Source organism: Danio rerio, chromosome 16, assembly GCF_049306965.1.
Source record: "Danio rerio strain Tuebingen ecotype United States chromosome 16, GRCz12tu, whole genome shotgun sequence".
In the NCBI taxonomy this organism is placed as follows: Eukaryota; Metazoa; Chordata; class Actinopteri; order Cypriniformes; family Danionidae; genus Danio; species Danio rerio.
In genome coordinates, this window is record NC_133191.1 from 8,073,441 (window position 1) to 8,093,155 (window position 19,715).

The window sequence follows — 19,715 nt, forward strand, 5'->3', positions numbered from 1 at the left end:
ATCTCCTTCCGGGTACAGCTGTGGCTGGTGTATTCTGGGAAAGTTTTCTTACCTCTTGGTTTTGAGTGTGGTCCTGAAAAATCTTCATTTGAAGGGTTGTGTATACCCCTTGCCCTTAGCCTTCAAACTAAAGAGAATTGGGACAAGGGGGTAAGGAGAAGGGCTAAGGGGTAGAATTGGGATTGGGCCTAAGCGAGGTCTGGAGAACAGACCCGATAGCACTCACTTCCACAGTTAGTCAAAATGGCTTTCTTGTTCCTCCATGAGTGGGTGTGCTGCTGAATAAAGCTGTTCCGTTAGCATAACAATGGTAAGAGAAACCATGGCTGCTTATGCTGCCGACTTGTTCCAGTGACCCCGGAGGCAGTGTTTCTGCACAATAGACCTTTTTAAATGGATTTCAGAAAGACTTCTGAGACAAATTAACGGATTTAATCAGATAGAGAGTGCTTTGGTGATAATTGAGGGGATATTTGCTAACTACAAAAGTATCTTCTCACTAGAAATCCCATCAGAAGTTGGTCAAAAACTTACATTTACACCTACATTGCGAGCCAAGCAACGCTTTGAGGTTCCATCCTTTATTTTTTAGCTCAACTGTCAGTAATGGAGTGCACAGGCTTGTCGGATATCGAAGGGCTGTGACTAATACATCAATGCTGGCTTAAAAATTTAGATTAAATAACGAACCTCCCAAGACAGGAAGTTACAATTTGGACACGTCTTGAAGTCTTCTTACCTTAGAGAAGTGTTTCTCAACCACGTTCCTGGAGGACTACCAACACGGCATGTTTTGGATGTCTCAGTCTGTTTTTATCATTCTCTGCTAATAGGCCTTTTCACAGGTAAAGTCTATATCGGGTACACGGCCGACTGGAAGTGCGATATGTACTTCAAATATAGTAGCATTTTTTATAACTGTGTATAACAATAATTAATATTTTATGATACTGTGACGGTTGGGGTGGAGGTAGGCATTAAAAATACATTTTATTGGGTAATTTAATAGATAGCATAAATTATACTCGTACAACTACTGTTTTTACGTTACTGTGACGGTTGAGTTTAGGGTTGGGTTGGGGTGGGGGTAGACGCTAATAAAATACAATAAATGGGAAATTTTGCAATTAATTAAATTATTCTCATTAACTTCCGGCCGCAACCATATCAGATCTAGCTACAACCTTTTTCACGTGTATGAAATTGGAATGCAGAAGAACCGTTAGCGTAAAGCGGTTTCCGGTCTAAACAATAATGGCTGAAGCAATAACAATATGTGCATTGCAAAGGATTTCATTGTGGATGTAAACTTGTAAAAACAATAGGCCCAGCTGTTGTCATGTAAAATCAAAACATAAAAACGCTTTTAAGTGACAAAAAACTGAAACAGGCAGAAAAATCTGCTTAAAATGGGTAGAAAAACTGTTAGAATGGCAACGGTCCTGCAAATCAAACCTCTAGACTGTAAAGACCGTGCAGTATGGTGTTGTTAAAATCATCAAATGGGCCACCAAATAAATCATTCATTTATCATGGATCAGTTTAGGTAAATTAGAATTAAAGAGGAATCTGAAGAGGAAATTCCCCTGAAATTAGAGTTTCAATAAGACAATGACCACAAAACTCAAGTAATCGAGCTAGATCTTGATTGCAGGCAAAAAGAACTGTTAATGGAGTGGCCAGCTCAATCCCCTGAACTCAACATAATTGAAAACTCGTGGGGTGATCAGCGAAATCCAAAATTTACAGGAACTGTGTGATGTAGTTAATTCTTCCTTGCATGGCCAAAATACCCATTTACTAGTTTGATGCAATGCAGATGCACAGCCGTTATCATAACACATATTACGCTGCACAAAAATTAAATGTATGTAACGGAGGCCAGCTAGAGATGGATGAGGTTTTTAATACTTGCCGCGTTCGCTGTTGTGATATTCTTTAAAATGACAGGGGTCAAAAAAACCCACCGTAAAGTCAGGCGGATAAACAGTGAAGAAGTTTACCAAACATTTCTTTCCAGTTATCAAAGAAATAATTTTTTCCTTAATTATAGTTTTGTAACTATTATGTTGTTTTAAATTAAAATTAAACATACAGTGTAAAACCCATGACTGGTGCAGAAACCTATTTCTGTAATTGTGCACCTGGGTCTCCACTTGGCCTCTTTTGGCTTTAACAAACGTATCCCTCAGGTTTTTCCAAACCTTTTAACAAAAACATTCTAGCCAACAATTATTAATAATCACGGATTATAGAGATGTGTGCACCAGTTTCAGACAAAATCTCTTAAGAGCGGTTCATATTCAACTCCAATCAGTTGCGGCGCTGAAATCATGTCGCACGCACCCAAAGCGAACCTCTGCGAACACAATGACGTCACATTCGCCGTGCGCACTCAAGTGAATGCGCAGAGTAAAAACCAGGCTTAAACCTCACTCCTCTGTCCTCTAAAGGTGCTCGAGCAGCCATGGTCTTTAGCCTCCTTGTTATAGTAACCGACACCTACACAAAGAATCAGCGGTTTAATCCCAGCTCAGAGTGGGTTGGGTGCAGTAGGACCAGCAGGTTACACGTGGGGGCTCGTCCGGGATGGGAGTAAGGTTTAGGGGGAGATTGTAACAAAGGCCAGCTAGCAAAGTGCTATGCAGGAAAACCTCACTCCTCTGACCTCTAAAGGTGCTCTAGCAACAGACACTAGAGGCCTTGCTCCTTGATAGAGCAACCGACTCGCATAGAAAGAATTCCCAGTTCAATCCGAGCTCAGAGCGGGTTGGGTGCAATGGGACCAGTGGGTTACATATATTTATCTGGTTTTTATCATTTTGGTGTTCATCTTTGTAGAGTTTTGACAACCGACATTGTATATAATGCATTTACAAATAAAGGTGACTTGACTAATCTCTCCAAACAGCCCAAAATCATATACTTTTAAAAGGTGTGTCCCTTTAAACCAACTTAATAGTGTACATCCAATTCAAACAACTGTCAACATGCATCTTAGTTTCCCAGTAAACCCCTATAAACCTGTACACACACAGACTTTAACAGTTATACAACAGACTTCAATGTTTAAAAGCTTAAATATTCATAGTTTAATAATAATAATAAAAAACACTCAAATACAGAATCCAAAGAGGTACAACTTTATTTAATTGTAAACAACCAAACATTAAAAAAAATAAACTGCATAGGAAATGTTTAAAGTCCACAAAGACGATAAAACAAGACCGCAGACCACTTCATATTTTATATAGTCTCGTCAGCCTTATTCAGAGTAATAAATGACCGTTCTGTTGCTTTGGTTGAGGGGGTGACTCTGATCTGATGTAAAGTTACACACACACACGCGCGCACGCGCACACACACACACACACACACACACACACACACACACACACACACACACGCACACGCGCACGCACACGCGCACGCACACGCGCACACACACGCGCACACACACGCGCACACACACGCGCACACACACGCGCACACACACGCGCACACACACACGCACACACACACGCACACACACAAAAACCGAGAGAGATGTCAGGCCTCTTGGAGGGCTCCTCAGCCAATATAATCCACCTGAGAAGACAACTGACCTGGAATCAGCATTTGCTACTTTGATTCTACCCTAATCGTTGTATTTTAAAAGGCAAAATTGATTCCAGGTCAGAGCTTTGGGGCAGAATCTCCCCAAAGCCATCGCTTAGCCAGTCTCACAGCCAAGCCTCTTTAAAAAAAAGCACTGAGACTTTAAGGGTTTTGGAAAGTATTGATGTACATATGCCAGTGCCTGAAAAACAGGTCTAAACATCTATCCGAGAAACACAGTTGCCCAAAACTAGCGTCTTATCAAGCTTGAAGGCATTTCTGATCATCTCAAGGCAAATGAAGTTTGTAGCAGCCTTTGAATGCAAACATTCCATTCATCTGGTAATTATTTCTTGTGATGGTAGTTTAAAACAAAACAGAGAGACGCATGCTGGTTTAAAGGTTATGGATTGTTCACCCCCTCACTGTGACATGGATGAAAATGATCCCATGGTATTCAATAACAGCATTATTTTACCATCAAAACAACACACAAAAAGCTCATGAGGTACTAAACAAAAGGATTCACTATCAAACTGTAGGAAACAAATATTGAATTTTAATCAAATCTCTACAAAGCTACCTGAGTTGTTTTAATGTGTGTATACACATCTCTTTTTTTTTTCCTTAAGATAATACAATCAATAAAAGGGTCTACGACCACACAATTCTGAACTTACATTTTCTGTTATTCCCCAGTAAGGAAGAAGTCATAAGCTGGAATACACCAGAAATGGTGACAAAACCCGTACAATTAGAGACCAGAGGTCCAAAACAAAACGAAAACAAACGGCTATGATCTGAAATTCAAAGACACGGACTGAGTTCGACTAAATATCTAGATCACAGTTTCAGTCCTTGAATTGTCTCTCAAATGTACACTTGTAACGTGTCCAAATCACCGCTAAAGGGGTTTTACATACTTTTATCTACACTGATCTCTCTCGGGTCGTCAAATCCCACATAAAACGGCCGCCTGATTCTATAGCCAAAATCAACACTACCACCACCACACAGTCGGAGATCAGTTTTCGATGATAACCGTGGGAGCTGGATTCAAACGTTTACTTTAATATTCTCTCCATCTTTGGTCCTGCAGGGCACCTGCTCAAAACCTCGTGTTTCACACAAACTCCGACGTCCTCGGTTAAAACAGACAGCGTGTTCAAATATTAGAATGATCGACGCCAAAATGATTGGACAAACTAAAGCAAATAAAATAAAAGGTTTTCATAAATAACATCCACACGCGGAGGCTTCACTTGAACGAGGTCTTTGGCAGTTTTCCAGTTCTGATTCGATTCCAAAAAAAGCTAAAGCTAAGCTGTGGTAAGGCATCTGAACGGATGAGGTTACCTTACTCTGAAAAGCTATCTAGGAATAGTACAATCATATAGTCAACCACTCACCACAACTTAAATGATAATTCACTTTTTTTTTGTTTGTTTGTTTTTGGTACAGTATAAAGTCCTTCCTCCATTTTACATCCACCAGCCTACAAGGACTTTAACAGCATGCAAAAATAATAATATAATATGAATAAAAGTACATTTAAAGTTGCCTCTTAAAGAGAGCAGGGGTGAAAACTTTACCGCTAAATAGTCAACAGATCAAACGTGATATTAATACTGTAAGACAGGGAAGATCTGTGTTGGTGGAAGCAGCAAATCTTTCTTTATTGCATAAACTCTTTACATCCATCAAACGGGGGTCTTCCGATACCCACACTAGTCCTATCGATTTTCGAAATCTAACTGTCTACTCTTAAAAAGTAACATCATCATATAATAATAATAATAATAATTCACATCTCTCCTTTAAATCGCAACATAAATATGCCTGAGGATCCACATTGAAGATCTTGTTTAGAATGAGGTAATACGCAAAGAAACGAAAAAGATCCACTTTACAAATACTCAAAAACCGTGACTTTCGGAATCCTTTTTTGGCACATGCCTACTTCCTATAGTCACCCTTTGGCAAAGACATTCAAATTTCGATTTATCTAGCATCACGAAAGGCACAGGTAACTACATGCAAGCACGTTAATACTCATGACAGGACACAAGCTGACTGCAGCCTACAGGAAAACGCGAGCACTTTCCGAATTAGGCCTCCCACGATTTCCCGATTTCCAATTTTACCTCGAACGCAAAACATCATGCTAGTTAACCCCAAAGGTTAAGGTTCTGGAAGTGGGCCTGCCACACATATGTACAGACTAGTCGGTGGTGCGGCACGCATTCAGAAAGCAATTCCTATAAACGCTCATATGTTAAGACGAGAAGAACGGGGAAACATACAAAAACGAACAAGGACCTGTTAATCCCAGAACGACTTTAGTGATTAATTCTCATTCGCAAAACTTCACACAACAAGAAACGTTTTGAGGTATGACGTAATCTTAGTGACCTACACGTTTTCCTTCCGAGAGAAGTTTATATTGGGAGACTCGTGTGCTTTTGTTCCGCTGAATACCAGTGCTATATATTTCTACTCCTCTTTCTTCTTCTAATCAATTGAACGCAGAAGCAAACAACACTTTAAAGTGGTTACCCACAAGTCAGGCACAAACTATCCGATTTCAAACTGGGCTCGATTGATTCTAAGTGTTTTCAAATGATGTTACGCTGACGGAGTGGATGGTCTCCCTTGAGATCCTGCTTTAAATGGGCACAGGAAACACTGTAGGCTATGCTGTAATCAATAGAACAACAAAAACCAACTTGTGATCTGATGCAGCTGTTCATAATGAGACTCCTACAAGCTCGGCCTCAAAATAAAACAAAAATGAAAAAAAGTCCTGGATTATATCCTTGTTTGTCAGTCATTCATTCATGTGCCTATATTTTAACGTTCTTTATAAATACCTTGCCTGAATCGTGCATTTGAAAAAGAAAAAAAAAGATAAGGGCTAGGCCATTTTTACACTTCGATATTCTATTTAGTGTCTACATTCTGTCAATATGTCCCACCGCGAAACTAAAAGACCTGAAGATCTTCTTTGAAGAAGATCCACTACTTTTTTCATAATTTCTAAAATAGTCATGGTGTTTGTTCTGCTGCTGCGTTTCTCACAGTCAGAGCAAAACTCTTGATTATATTATGAAGGTCTTAAGGTCTTTAAATTATTAGTCTAGCTTTGCAGTCTCTTTCATCAGTTACACAACATTCATTTTTGGTAACTGCTTGCATAATTTTTCAAATGGAAAAGACCATAAAGTGAGGTAAATGGTGTAATGAGGCTCATGGACCCAGAGGTATAATACGGTAAATGAGGTAATAAGTTTAGATGAGGTACGAGATAAAGATGATGTCCGATTTAAAATGTACACAAAAAAAAGAACACATAGCAGTAGATATATCAAAACGTTATCCTAATGTTTCTGCCAAAACATGCAGCTCTGTTTTCGTCCATAGTTATGAGAAACATTCAGGGATATAACTTGCGTTCTGTGCACAGTAACAATCAAGGAAAAATTGTGCGAACTGTGCAAATATCCAAACATTGCTTCATTTAAGTTTTTTTTTTTTCGTTTGTCTTTTTTTCTTTTATCTGTCATGTCCCTCACATTCTACGAGAAAAAAAAAACACTGAGGTAGACAATTTTTTTTTAACAAAACTTCACCGACTAGGTCTCTGCACAAACGCGAGTACATTCATACATAAGCTAGATGAGGTAGGTGTAATGCAGAGAGAAAATATTTCAAGAATGCAAGAAATTCCCTGAGAAAAAAAAGGAAAATAATAATAAAAAAAAAAGATTTGAAGACACATACCAAAAGCGAAATGCTCTCAGCTTGCAGCAGTCAAAACTGTGCTGTAACGGCAAGCATTTTGGTGTTACGTGATCATTGAGAATCGTACAAAACTATAAAGTCCTACAACTGCTGTCACCTCGCTAAGATCAAACTGCATTTGCTCCTGATAGATGTGCAAAATCTCCTTTTCTATTTGTCCACAGTTTTGGATTTCAAATCTTAAAAAGGTCAGAACATGAGGATTCGGTTGTTTCCGAAATCCACGGCCACAATCACTCCATCTGGGGTCACTGCTATACCAGAGGGGCGATCCATTTGCCCGAAGCCATTACCGTGAGTCCCAAACTTGCATAAAAAGTTGCCGTTGGGTTCGAACACCTGAATGCGATGGTTGCGGGAGTCCGCCACGATAATACGATCCTCCTGGTCCACGGCTACACCTTGTGGCCGCAAGAACTGGCCATTCCCAGTTCCCTCGGATCCAAGGAAGCGTGCAGACTGGCAGTCAGGCCTGATGACGAGCAGTCGATGATTGTTGAAGTCAGTCACAACAAGGTGACCTTCCTGATTGAAGGCCACGCCACGAGGGGAGTCGAAATGTTTCCATAGGGCACCTTCGAATCCATACTTGTTGAGGAAAGTTCCGTCAGGCCCAAAGAGTTGCACGCGGTGGTTGCGTGTATCTGAAACCAAGATCTTCCCCTCGAAGTTGACGGCCACATCCCATGGGTAGTTGAACTGACCATTTTTGGTTCCCTTCTCACCGAACTTGAGAAGAAACTGCCCATCGAAGGTGAAGATCTGGATGCGGTGATTGTCCTTATCTGCCACAATGATTCTCCTCTGGCTGTCACAGGCGACCCCGGCAGGGCGGTCAAACTGGCCCGGTCGTGAGCCCAAAGTGCCAAACTTGTGGTGGAATGTGCCACAAGGCTTGAAGATCTGCACACGGTTGTTGCTTCGGTCAGCGACCACCACATAGCCCTCCTTATCCACGCAGATCCCCCAAGGTCGACACAGTTGCCCGTCCCCATCCCCTTCTCCACCGAAAGACGCCATGGGCAAACCGACACCACCGTAACTGCGACCCGACTTCACCATCACCTTGAAAGGACTTCCCTCAATGTGCTGATTGCATATAAGCACAGACAGCAAATGCTCCCCCTCGCCTTTAGGCAGATAGCTGACCGTGTACGTTCCATCTTGGTGGTCGGAAACCTCTGCACTGGACAGATTACCATCCGGACTCATAAGCACGACCGAGACACTGTCACCACCGGACAATCTAGGCTCTCCATCATGATCGTATCCTACAACGGTAAAGGATGCTGGCTTTCCTTGCAGCGCTCTCTTGATGCCTTCTCCGTGAGCTTTGGATGCTGTGGCGAAAGCTCCACTGCTGATGAGGCCCAAGGACTTGATGGCAATAAGAAGAGCCTGGTCTGGAGGGGTGAACATGATGCGATCGTCTTCTTGGGGCTGAAGAATGCAACGGAGGGATTTGAGCTCCTGTAGTTGATTTAACATGTGCTCGCGGGCTAGCAGGACGTCTATGCTACGGCCCTCTTCAAGAACCTGTGTCACTGTGGCAATAGTACTATCCAGCTTCGTGAGATTCTGATGTAGTTTCTCAACCTGCAGGTAGAGTGACTTTGCCTTCACCTGGCGGATCTTCTCCACCTGTGCGGAACACAAAAATGGTACCTGATGTTTCAGAAAGTATTTCAATCCAAAGGAATGACTATCATACCAGAATTTACAGACAGACTTTCAAAAGAATTTCATTTACCTTCCAAAGCAGCTCGCATTCCCGTTCTTCCAGGGCTTTCTTATGACGGAGAGTGATTGTTTTTACTTCTGACTGCACAACCTTAGCCTTCAGCTCCACCTGTTCAGCAATGGCCTGGGCTTTCTCGATGCTCAGCTGAAAGAAAATTCAAAGAAAGGGCTGAGAGTTAAATCCATTTAGTAATTTTCAGTCACAGTTCCCGCATATCGTAATAACTAATAATATATAATAACTAATAGATAGACCTTCCTAAAACAAAAGAGCCATGCCTTGATTTCAAATAATGCCACACAATGGAGCGCAGGTGTCAAAGCCAGTTCCTGGAGAGCCGCAGCTCTTCACAGTTTAGATTTTAACCCTGCTTCAACACACTTACCTGTAGGTTTGAAACAAGCCTGAGGGACTTGTTTGATCAAGTGTGTTTAATTAGGCTTAAAACTAAACTGTGCAGAGCTGCGGCCCTGCAGGAACTGGCTTTGACACCTGTCTAATAGAGGGATAATGTGCAGTCCCTGTGTATGCATGCCAACAAACATCTAAACTGCCCACCAATCTAACATATAAAGATTCAGTTACATCAGACTGCTGGGAGGTTTAGCTTGAAGTTAAGTTTTACTTTAGGAAAATAACAATGTCGTTTTTAAATTTATGGCAAAAATGATTTGGGTGAAGTTCTGGATCACCATGGACCAGGGATATTATGGAGCAAGTCAGAAGTTATGCTTCCATCATCTCTAATTCCAAATAGGCATCATATAGTTTTACTCTACAATTTCCACTGTGTGCGCACATTTGTCCTCAAGGTGTGATCTGTGTCGCCAAGAAGTTGTGTTTTACCAAGAAGATTCAACCACTCTTAACACATCTCAGGAAAACTGGTTAAGATCATTTGGAGAACCATCAAGTTAATCTGGTCTTTACCAAGGATTGTTGGGAGGAGAGAATTAAACCCACAATCGGCCTGATTACGACCTGATCAAAACTCTGACCTAGGTTAAGGGTTAAAAAGATTAAGAGGAAGAAAGTGTGGGAAAGATGTGGGAAGATTGAGTGTGAAGGAAAATACAAGATCACCTAATCGGAATGCAAGGATAGAAGAGGGTAAGTGGGTCTAATACAGAGCCTGAACATCACAAATCAAATCAATATTCCAAGCTCAAATGTAAATGTGCCCTGAACAAAAACGAAGAGTCACTGATTCATTTGAGTGTCTAAGCTGTTTCCATACACATTTTGGATGTGCGCTTGTGCACATGCATTTTTTATGGGATAACAAAAATGAGAGTGATGGGATGGAATTAATGGACAAACCAGCAAACAGGCCACATTGCACAGCATTAGAAATGTTCTTCTGGTATTTTAAAATCTTTCAGCCAAAGTCCATCAAAGTGGTTCAGTATTATTACAAAACTTTTTAGACGTGAGGTGTCCAAACTCAGTCCAGGAGGACCGGTGTCCTGCTGAGTTTAGCTCCAACACACCAGCGAGTATATGATATTTAGTAAGAGGTTGATTAACTGGTTCAGGTGGGTGTGATTAGGGTTGGAGCTAAACTCTCCAGGACACCGGCCCCTCAGGAGCAAGTTTGTACACCCTGTTCTACAGCATCTGTACCCCCAAATAGTGGTCAAGTGCCTTCAAATCCACAGTATGTTCATTGGGTTTCATCTTCTGAAGTACAGGTAATTTATTATATTAAAAAAAAAGCCCACAGTTGCTTCTAGTCTAGCAAATTCTTTTTTTTCTGTTTGAGATTTGATGCCAGTTTATTAAGAAGTGACAATTTTGTTCTCTTTGACTCATTGGATGGAAACTGTGACTTATTAGGCAAATGTTTTATGCAATATTTCAGTTTCGCACATAAATCAAATGTGCATCTTCGAATGGAAACGGCATCTGAAATATCTGGCACTACACCTCTTTTCTCTGTGTTCCCCTTTGAATAGTTACTTGTTGTGGTATAGCCAACAGTTTTTTCTAAAATGGAATATTACTTGATAAAGATCGAAATTGTCGGCACAATGGCTCAGTGGTTAGCACTGTCACTTCACAGCAGGAAGGTCACTGGTTCGGGTGTCTGCTGGGTCAGATGGCATTTATGTCTTTTTCGATAAAAATCTATTATCAAAAGTGTTGGCGACAAATTTCATAATCGATACGTTGTGTGTCACGTGACGCTTGATTATTTAAAAAAAAAAAAAAAAAACACTTTAGTTCAGCACGGAGCGAAGTAAACACGGTCTATCTCATGAACTGATACAGAGTTCGGCACCTCATAGAAAAGGATGAGGAGGAAGGAAGTTTAGCAGCAGGGTAAATCACTACAGAATTCTAATTTTGTTCCATTTTGAAGTTAGGAATGTAAAGTCCCTGGTGCTGGTCTTTGCTCTTTATCTAGCTTGACAAGCATGACAAGTTTGCGTCCGCTCGTTAACCCTTAGCGGCGACTGAAAGTTTCAAACTGAGCTTTGGTGAGTTGGCTGGCGCTGAGCCAGAGAAAGACTTGTCATATTATCACAGTTATGCAGCATTTAAACCACCTAATGCTTATTTTATGTTTTATGTTTATGCTTATTTTATGTAAATTTACACAAGCACTGGTAAAACAATACATTTAGAGTTTGTAAAACACACAAGACTGTCTATGGAAATCTAACAATCCATTCAAATACAATTTGCCGATGTGTTTAATTCATATCAGATACACATAGTGAAACTAAAGTTAAATCTATTCTACTCTAAGTTCACCAGCCACTCATTTGCATGTATTTGTGGAGTAACTGATGAATTTATGTGCTGAATCCTGCATTTTCCGCTTTTATGAATGAGGCAAACACGCGGCCGCGAGTAAACGCCCATCTCAAATTATAATCAGGATCAAGATCATTTATACAGGTAGCTGATGACATGATGAGCAAGTGTGTGATTATGTTAAATTAAACTGGAAAAAACTAAATAAAGAGATACATCTGTCATACAGTGATATTGTGGCTGCAGTGTCACATAACAAACATAACAAACGTCATTGAAACATTAAGCGGACGTGCAACAACTTTAATCATAAGGTAAACACAAAACAAAAGGGTCCATCTGGAGCTCCTTCACGGGACTCCAAACATGCACACACTTGCTCCATCGGGCTCGTGCAGCTCTCATCTCCCCCCACACTTGTCAGCGCTACCAAGCCCACAGAGCTTGCGCTATGCAACAGATTAATCGATTATTAAAATAAGCGTTAGTTGCAGTCCTATAATTATTTTTTTTAAGGTTTTCACCATTTATGGGTAGGACAGTAGAGAGTATTGACGGGAAAGCATGGGGAGCAGAGAGAGGGGAGGGATCAGCATAGGACCTTGAGGCGGGAATCGAACTTGGGTCGCCGTGAGCACCGGAGTGTCGACGCACTACCACTACGCCATTGGTGCCACCGTTAGTTGGCATTTTTGTGTGGAGTATGCATGCTCTCCCTATGTTGGGTTTCCTCCGGTTGCTCCCCCAAAGTCCAAAGACATGCATTATAGGGGAACTGAATAAACAAAATTGGCTAGTGTAGGTGTGTGAATGCGAGAGTGTATAAATGTTTACCAGTACTGGGTTGCACTGGGTGTAAAACATATTGGATAAGTTGGCCACTGTCATTCTGCTGTGGTGACCCCTGACGATTAAAGGGACTAAGCCAAAAGAAAATGAATGAATGAAGAAGGAAATTAATTCTTTATTATACAAACGTCACACTGTTTGATGCTCTCCGCTTGTAAATATTTACAACTGTCCCTTAAGATTGAGCCATCAATCACTGAACACAAACCAGTTAAGAGCCACATATGGGAACTGGGCGGACGTAGTAAGCAGCTGCAAAATGACAGGTTCAAATCCAGTAAATGAGATTATGCAGTGCTAAGGAAGACTAAGCTGTCAGGGGTCGGTTATGGAACGGGCCCTTCATGGCCAGCGTGCCTCTAGAATGGAGATTAGGTCCCTGAGCTGAGGTTATTGTTAAAACCTTGCATGCGCTTTCAAACCTATAACCGTTGGGAGACTTCCCTTTTAACACCATCTAGTAACAGGATTAGAGACACACTAGAACAAGCAGCCAATCAAGCACATGAAAACACAGGTCAGGCTCTTTCAGTGTTACAGGGCTGAGCCTGATCAACCTTTAGGAGAGGTTTATGTAATGGCAGTGTAAAGCGGTCAGTATGTTTGTAAATAATGTCTGGTGCAACAGAAGTTATCCATAAAAAGCAGCACACACGAAACATCAGTATTCTACATTTAGGGCAGGGTGATGAGATAATAATAATTATCGTAATTTTAAAAACCCCTCGATGAAATTGACACTTTCAATAAAATTCAACATAAAGCAGGGCTCGAAATTGCGACCATTTTGGTCGCATATGCGCCCGAAATTTTATCTATGCGACCTTAAAAAATATTTGGGAGCATTTCTGCGAGTGCTTAAAATTGTTATGTGCGACCAGTTTTTACTGTAAAATGTTCACCACATGCGCGGATTCGGGAGAAATTTACGCAGAATGCATCTCTGCACTTGCAACGCGAAACGCAGCGCTCGGGAATGGTTTAAAACAGTTGTCATGTCAACTTGCTTCAGTAAACAAATCCAAGTCCGTAACGCGTGCCCCGCCTTCACGCTCTTCTTGTTGGCCCACTGCTCTAGCACTGAACGCGAATGATTGGTTAATATCAGCTGTCAATCACTCAGTCAGCGCTTCTGGCTAGGGATGACAGAGAGAGAGCTGTTACCGCGAAAAATTGTAAAGCGCTGAAGAGGAGAATGAAGATAACACTGACAGATTTTGTTTTAGAAACCATGACATCTAAAGTTATAAATACTGAAACATCTTAGTAGTGATCATGTGCTAAATGTTAATCCACTATCTACACTTTTCCAAGAGTAGAAGACTTCCATTGGCTTCAAGTCCGCTATAAAAAGTCTGTGGGATGGAGTTTTCAGGTAACTGTTTGCCACATCTAGCACGAGAGCTTCTGTTTAATCTCTTATATAATCGCCAGATGCTGTCTGCCATGCAAGGGACAGCTATATGTCAAATTGAACACCACGTACACTATCGCGAACGGGCTTGCATTGAGTAAACTAATATCGCTACTTATAAAAATAAACCGGTATTGCTATTAACATGTATGCATATAATAAGCTACAATCTGTGTCAAAAGCATTAGTGCAATATCAGACAGTACTTGTGAGAACAGCACAGTTATACCGTTAACAGATTCATTTAAGTGCGTGCAGGGCAGGTGAGCGCTCCGTGTATGCTTTTGCTCACTCAGTTCTATTATAAAAATCTATTTTCTTGTGATAACGGGATTTCGTTGAGACATATTTTCCTCACGCTTGCATTTATATATATATAATTTTTTTTGCTTGTTAGTTTGATAAGTGTTGATTTTAAATACAATAAATATGTTTGTATAAAACGTGTAGTAACGGTGCTCATAAATGGTGGGTGCGACTAAATTTTGTCTGATGCGCCTAAATGTTTAAAGTTAGGAGCACCGGTGCTACCAAGCAAAAAGGTTAATTTCGAGCCCTGTAAAGGTTATGTTCCTTGGTGCCAGACGGGCAGGTCTGAGTATTTCAGAAACTGCTGATCTTCTGGGATTTTCATGCAAAACCATCTCTAGGGTTTACAGAGAATGGGCCGAAAAAGAGAAAATATCCTGTGAGCGGCAGTTCTGTGAGCGCAAATGTTGATGCCAGAGGTCAGAGGAGAATGGCCAGACTGGTTCCAGCTGATAGAAAGGCAACAGTAACTCAAATAACCACTCGTTACAACCGAGGTGTGCAGAAGAGCATCTCTAAACACACACCACGTCCAACCTTGAGGCAGATGGGCTACAGCAGCAGAAGACCACACAGGGTGCCACTCCTGACAGCTAAGAACAGGAACCTGAGGCTACAATTTGCACAGGCTCACCAAAATTGGACAATAGAAGATTGGAAAGACTCTGCCCGGTTTGATGAGTTTCGTTTTCTGTTGCGACATTTGCATGGTAGAGTCAGATTTTGGCATCAACAACATCAAAGCTTACATCTATCCTGTCAACGGTTCAGGCTGGTGGTGGTGGTAAGCCGGTGGGACTGATTTTTTCTTGGCACACTTTGGGTCCATTAGTACCAATTGACAATCGTGTCAACGCCACAGCCCACCTGAGTACTGTTGCTGCTGACCATGCCCATCCCTTTATGACAGGGGTGTCCAAACTCGGTCACGGAGGGCCGGTGTCAACACACCTGCCTGGAAGTGTCTAGTATATCTAGTAAGAGCTTGATTAGCTGGTTCAGGTGTGTTTGATTAGGGTTGGAGCTAAACTCTCCAGGACACCGGCCCTCCAGGACTGAGTTTGGACACCCCTGCTTTATGACCACAGTGTACCCATCTTCTGATGGCTACTTCCAGCAGGGTAATGCGCCATGTCATAAAGTGTGAATCATCTCAGACTGGTTTCTTGAACATGACAAGGAGTTCACTGTACTTAAACGGCCTCCACAGTCACCAGATCTCAATTCAATAGAGCACATTCGAGATGTGGTGGAACGGGAGATTCACATCATGGATGTGCAGCCTATAGCAGATGCTATTGTCAAAATGGAAAAAAATCTGAGGAATATTTCCAGTACCTTGTTGAATCAATGCCATGCTGGATTAAGGCAGTTCTAAAGGCAAAATGGGGTCCAACCCAGTACTGGTAAGGTGTACCTAATAAAGTGGCCAGTGAGTATTTTACAATGAATGAGAACAAATTATTTCCATTATTCTCTTAGCAAATCACAGTACTGACATTTTTATGTACATTTAAAAGTATTTATGTTTTGTCCATTTGTATAATAGTGTTTTATAATGTTGGTAGTAGAGGTGGAATGGTTCACACAGCATAAAATACATAGCCTTATACAGTATTTTTTTAAAAATATTGTCAAGGTCATGTAATAAATTTTAACTTTAATTTTGGGGGGAATTATCCCGTTAAGAAGATAATATTGAGAAATGTCTCTGAAACTGGGTTAACAAGATTTTTAGAAAGGCGACATGACATGTTTGGGTTTAATAATCTAATTAAATTGCTTGTATTTGGCAAGTGTAATTCCGCACCAGTGATATTTATAATCACATCACATTAAGTTCAATAGGAAAAGTCAAGCACAATTCTGTATCATGAAAAATCCCATGTGTGGGAAGCCCATTGGGGGTGTATTCAAATGTTCCCGGCATGTTTGAAAAGCCGAAGCACATAAACTGCAATTGGAATTCCTTCCCTTTAACAGAAACCTCTTCTGCTTTTCACTTTCAAATTCACTTCGAGGTTTCCATGCCAACCAACTCTGCGTCAGTGGAAAAGGACGGATCTAAACAGCCCTAATGGGTGCTGTTTTCTCCCCCCACCGAGCCTCTTTGAAGAGCGTCAGAGAAATAGAAACATTTCCTCTGTGAGCGGCTAATGATACGCCCAGCGAGGGCCATCAGGGCGCTGAATAGAGGCAGTAAGCGAGCGCTGGCCTGGTGTTCTCCCTCTCTTCTGTTCTCTTCATTGAGGTTGAGTGGGGGGTGAAAAGCACAGTGATGCTAATGGAAAGTCAGCTTGATTCTACAGGCCCCCTTTTTAAAAACTCGCTTTGCTTCCACAAAGCTAAGGGTCATGCAGTTACAATGTGCGTTAATGTACAAAAATCAAGTATTTAAATCAATTTACAACAGACATCTATGGAGCGAGTACACTGGAGAGTGCTGAAATTATTTTCCAAAACATTTTTATTATTATTAGTCATTCAATATCTAATGCTTCATTTATTTAGATATTGGAACTACTTTTGTATTTGAACAAGTTTTAGATCTTTATTTATTTGACAATTCTTTAATTGTATGCAATTGCAGAGTTCTACCATGTATTTTGGTGATTTCCTATTAAAATTGAGGTCAGAAGCAGCGACCTTAAAACAGGGTTTCTGCAGATATCATAATGTCAAATTTAAGACTTTTAAAGACCTTTTCATGACCATTAAGTATTAAATTTAGGACCTACATCGCAATATCAAAAACACGCGAGAGAAAATGTAAAATCACTAAATTAGGGGTAAAATAAATGTATTTAAAGACAGGGTAAATGCACCATTGACCTACAGATAAAAACAAACAAACATCTTAACGCTGATTTATACTTTCACCTGGCGCCGCATCTCGCACATCACGAAACGGATAAGGCTTTTACACTTGACGCGTTCGCCATTGAGATATTCTTTTAAATGACACGGGAGGTCAAAAGAAACAGACAGTAAAATCAGACAAATAAAAAGATAATCATTAGCCTCTTTCACACAGTGATACAGATAAATATATGGAAAATTTCCGGAGCGACTTTACCAGTAAAAAAAAAAAAAAAAAAAAAAAAAAAAAAAGCGCTGTTCACACAGGCGAGGACGTTACTGATTTTTTCCGGAAAAGAGCATTCACACATCAATTCTAAAATACCTGTAAATTCTGACATCATTAACCAGAAATGACCTCTAAACGGCTGCGCTTGTATTTGTAAACATTTGACAACATTACAAACTCTGTGGATGGATCAGTATTGTGAACAACTTCGATGAAAACATATAGAGAAACGCTTTCACATGTCGAGTTGTACATGATATGTGTGTGTGCTGGCGCTCACCGGCTGTTTCACGGGCACAGGCAAAGCTTGAAGGTAAACAAACAACGGCTTTTCATAAGCATCTCATCGATAATTATTCACACGGTTGGCATTAAGATGAACATATAAACGTTATTTGAATTATTTCTAGCAGCCAAATGTGTCTGGAAAAATATTCAAAGGCTTTTATTCTCATAAACCGCGCGGATGTGAACGCGTCTGACTGTTCTATTTGGCAAAAGCAGACGTCTCACGTCAGCACGTTCTAGAACTGCATACGCTCTTCCTGGCAATCTTCCTTCTGCGTTCACACAGCGCAGCATTCCAGTAAATAACTGGTAATGTTAAAACTTCTCTTTCCGGAAAATAGCCAGAACGAATTTACCGATATTTTTAAAAAGGGCCTGTTCACAAATACAGACCTTTCCGGAAAATTACCGGCAAGGTCTGTATGGTCTGTATTACCAGGTCTGTATGTGTGAAAGGGGCTATTATCATTACTATCATACTACATATAGGTATCATTACTACCTTTTACAACCCCGCGGACACCCTGACATTTGAGCTACATTTATAGCAATAGCCAAAAATAGTGTCATATAGCAGATTTTTCTATTATGTCAAAAATAGTTAGTAATAGATATGTAGTATATCAAGTAAAGATCCTGTTTGATGAAGATAATTCCCACTGTCACAACCACAAATAAAACTAGTTTGCTACTTGTTTTTTTTTTACTGATATTCAGATTTTAAACAAGGAATCTCAAGTGTTGCTGCATACAAAGTAAAAAGAACAATTATTCAAATCCCCCCGGCAGGTGTTTGCATGTCTGTTTTAGAGAGGTTATAGGTGTTGTCTAACCTGTATGGCCTGTCTGCCCTGCTGCGCGTCTGCGAGGAGCTGGATGGTCAGCGCTCTGGAATCCTGCAATGCGTCCTGTAGGTATGTGAAGCTGTGACCCGCGTGTCTGCCCAAACTGCACTCTCTACAGATCGGCACGGTGCAGCTGTCGCAGAAGAACCGCAGGACCTGTGAACCAAAACAAGAAAAGCAAGGTCAAATTAACTGAATCAGTGATCAACTGTGGAGGACATCACAGGCACTTTAACACACATAAACCCCTTTCACACATGCAGACCTTTCCGGAAAATTACCGGCAATTTTCCGGAAAGCTTGTATGTGTGAACAGGTCCTTTTTGAAACTACCGGTAAATTCGTTCTGGCTATTTTCCGGAAAGAGAAGTTGTAACATTACCGGCAATTTGCCGGAATGCTGCGCTGTGTGAATGCAGAAGGAAGATTCCTGTAATAAGCGCGTGCACGTCTAGAACGTGCTGACGTGAGACGTCTGCTTTAGCCAATCACAACAGTCAGATGCATTTGCATCCGTGCGGTTTGTGAGAATAAACGCCTTTGAATATTTTTCCAGACACATTTAGCTGCTAGAAGTTAGTCAGAACATGTTTATATGTTCTTCTTAATGCCAACTGTGTAAATAATCATCGATGAGATGCTTATGATAAGCTGTTGTTTGTTTACCTTCAAGCTTTGCGTGTGCCTGTGAGCGCCAGCACACGCACATATTATGAACATCTCGACATGCGAAAGTGATCCTGCGAAAGTTGTTCACAATATTGATCATCCACAGAGTTTGTAATTTAGTCAAATGTTTACAAATACAAGCGCAGCCGTTTAAAGCTCATTTGTGGTGAATGATGTCAGAATTTACCGGTATTTTGGAATGGATGTGTGAATGCTCTTTTCCGGAAAATTTCCGTAACGTCCTCACCTGTGTGAACAGCGCTTTTTTGAATATACCGGTAAAGTCGTTACGGAAATTTTCTGGATATTTACCGGTATCACTGTGTGAAAGGGGCTATAGACTCAAGCACTGGA

General features: G+C 40.9%; 1 protein-coding gene across 1 annotated transcript in view; it reads right to left on the reverse strand.

Moving 5' to 3' along the window:
• Positions 1-3,127: 3,127 nt before the first annotated feature.
• Positions 3,128-19,715, reverse strand: part of trim71 (tripartite motif containing 71, E3 ubiquitin protein ligase) — a 50,896-nt gene continuing 34,308 nt past the window's right edge. The window contains 3 exon segments of the mRNA NM_001301331.1: positions 3,128-9,039; positions 9,149-9,283; positions 18,681-18,848. Of these exon segments, the coding sequence (NP_001288260.1) occupies positions 7,588-9,039; positions 9,149-9,283; positions 18,681-18,848 (1,755 nt within the window). The 3' untranslated portion in view covers positions 3,128-7,587.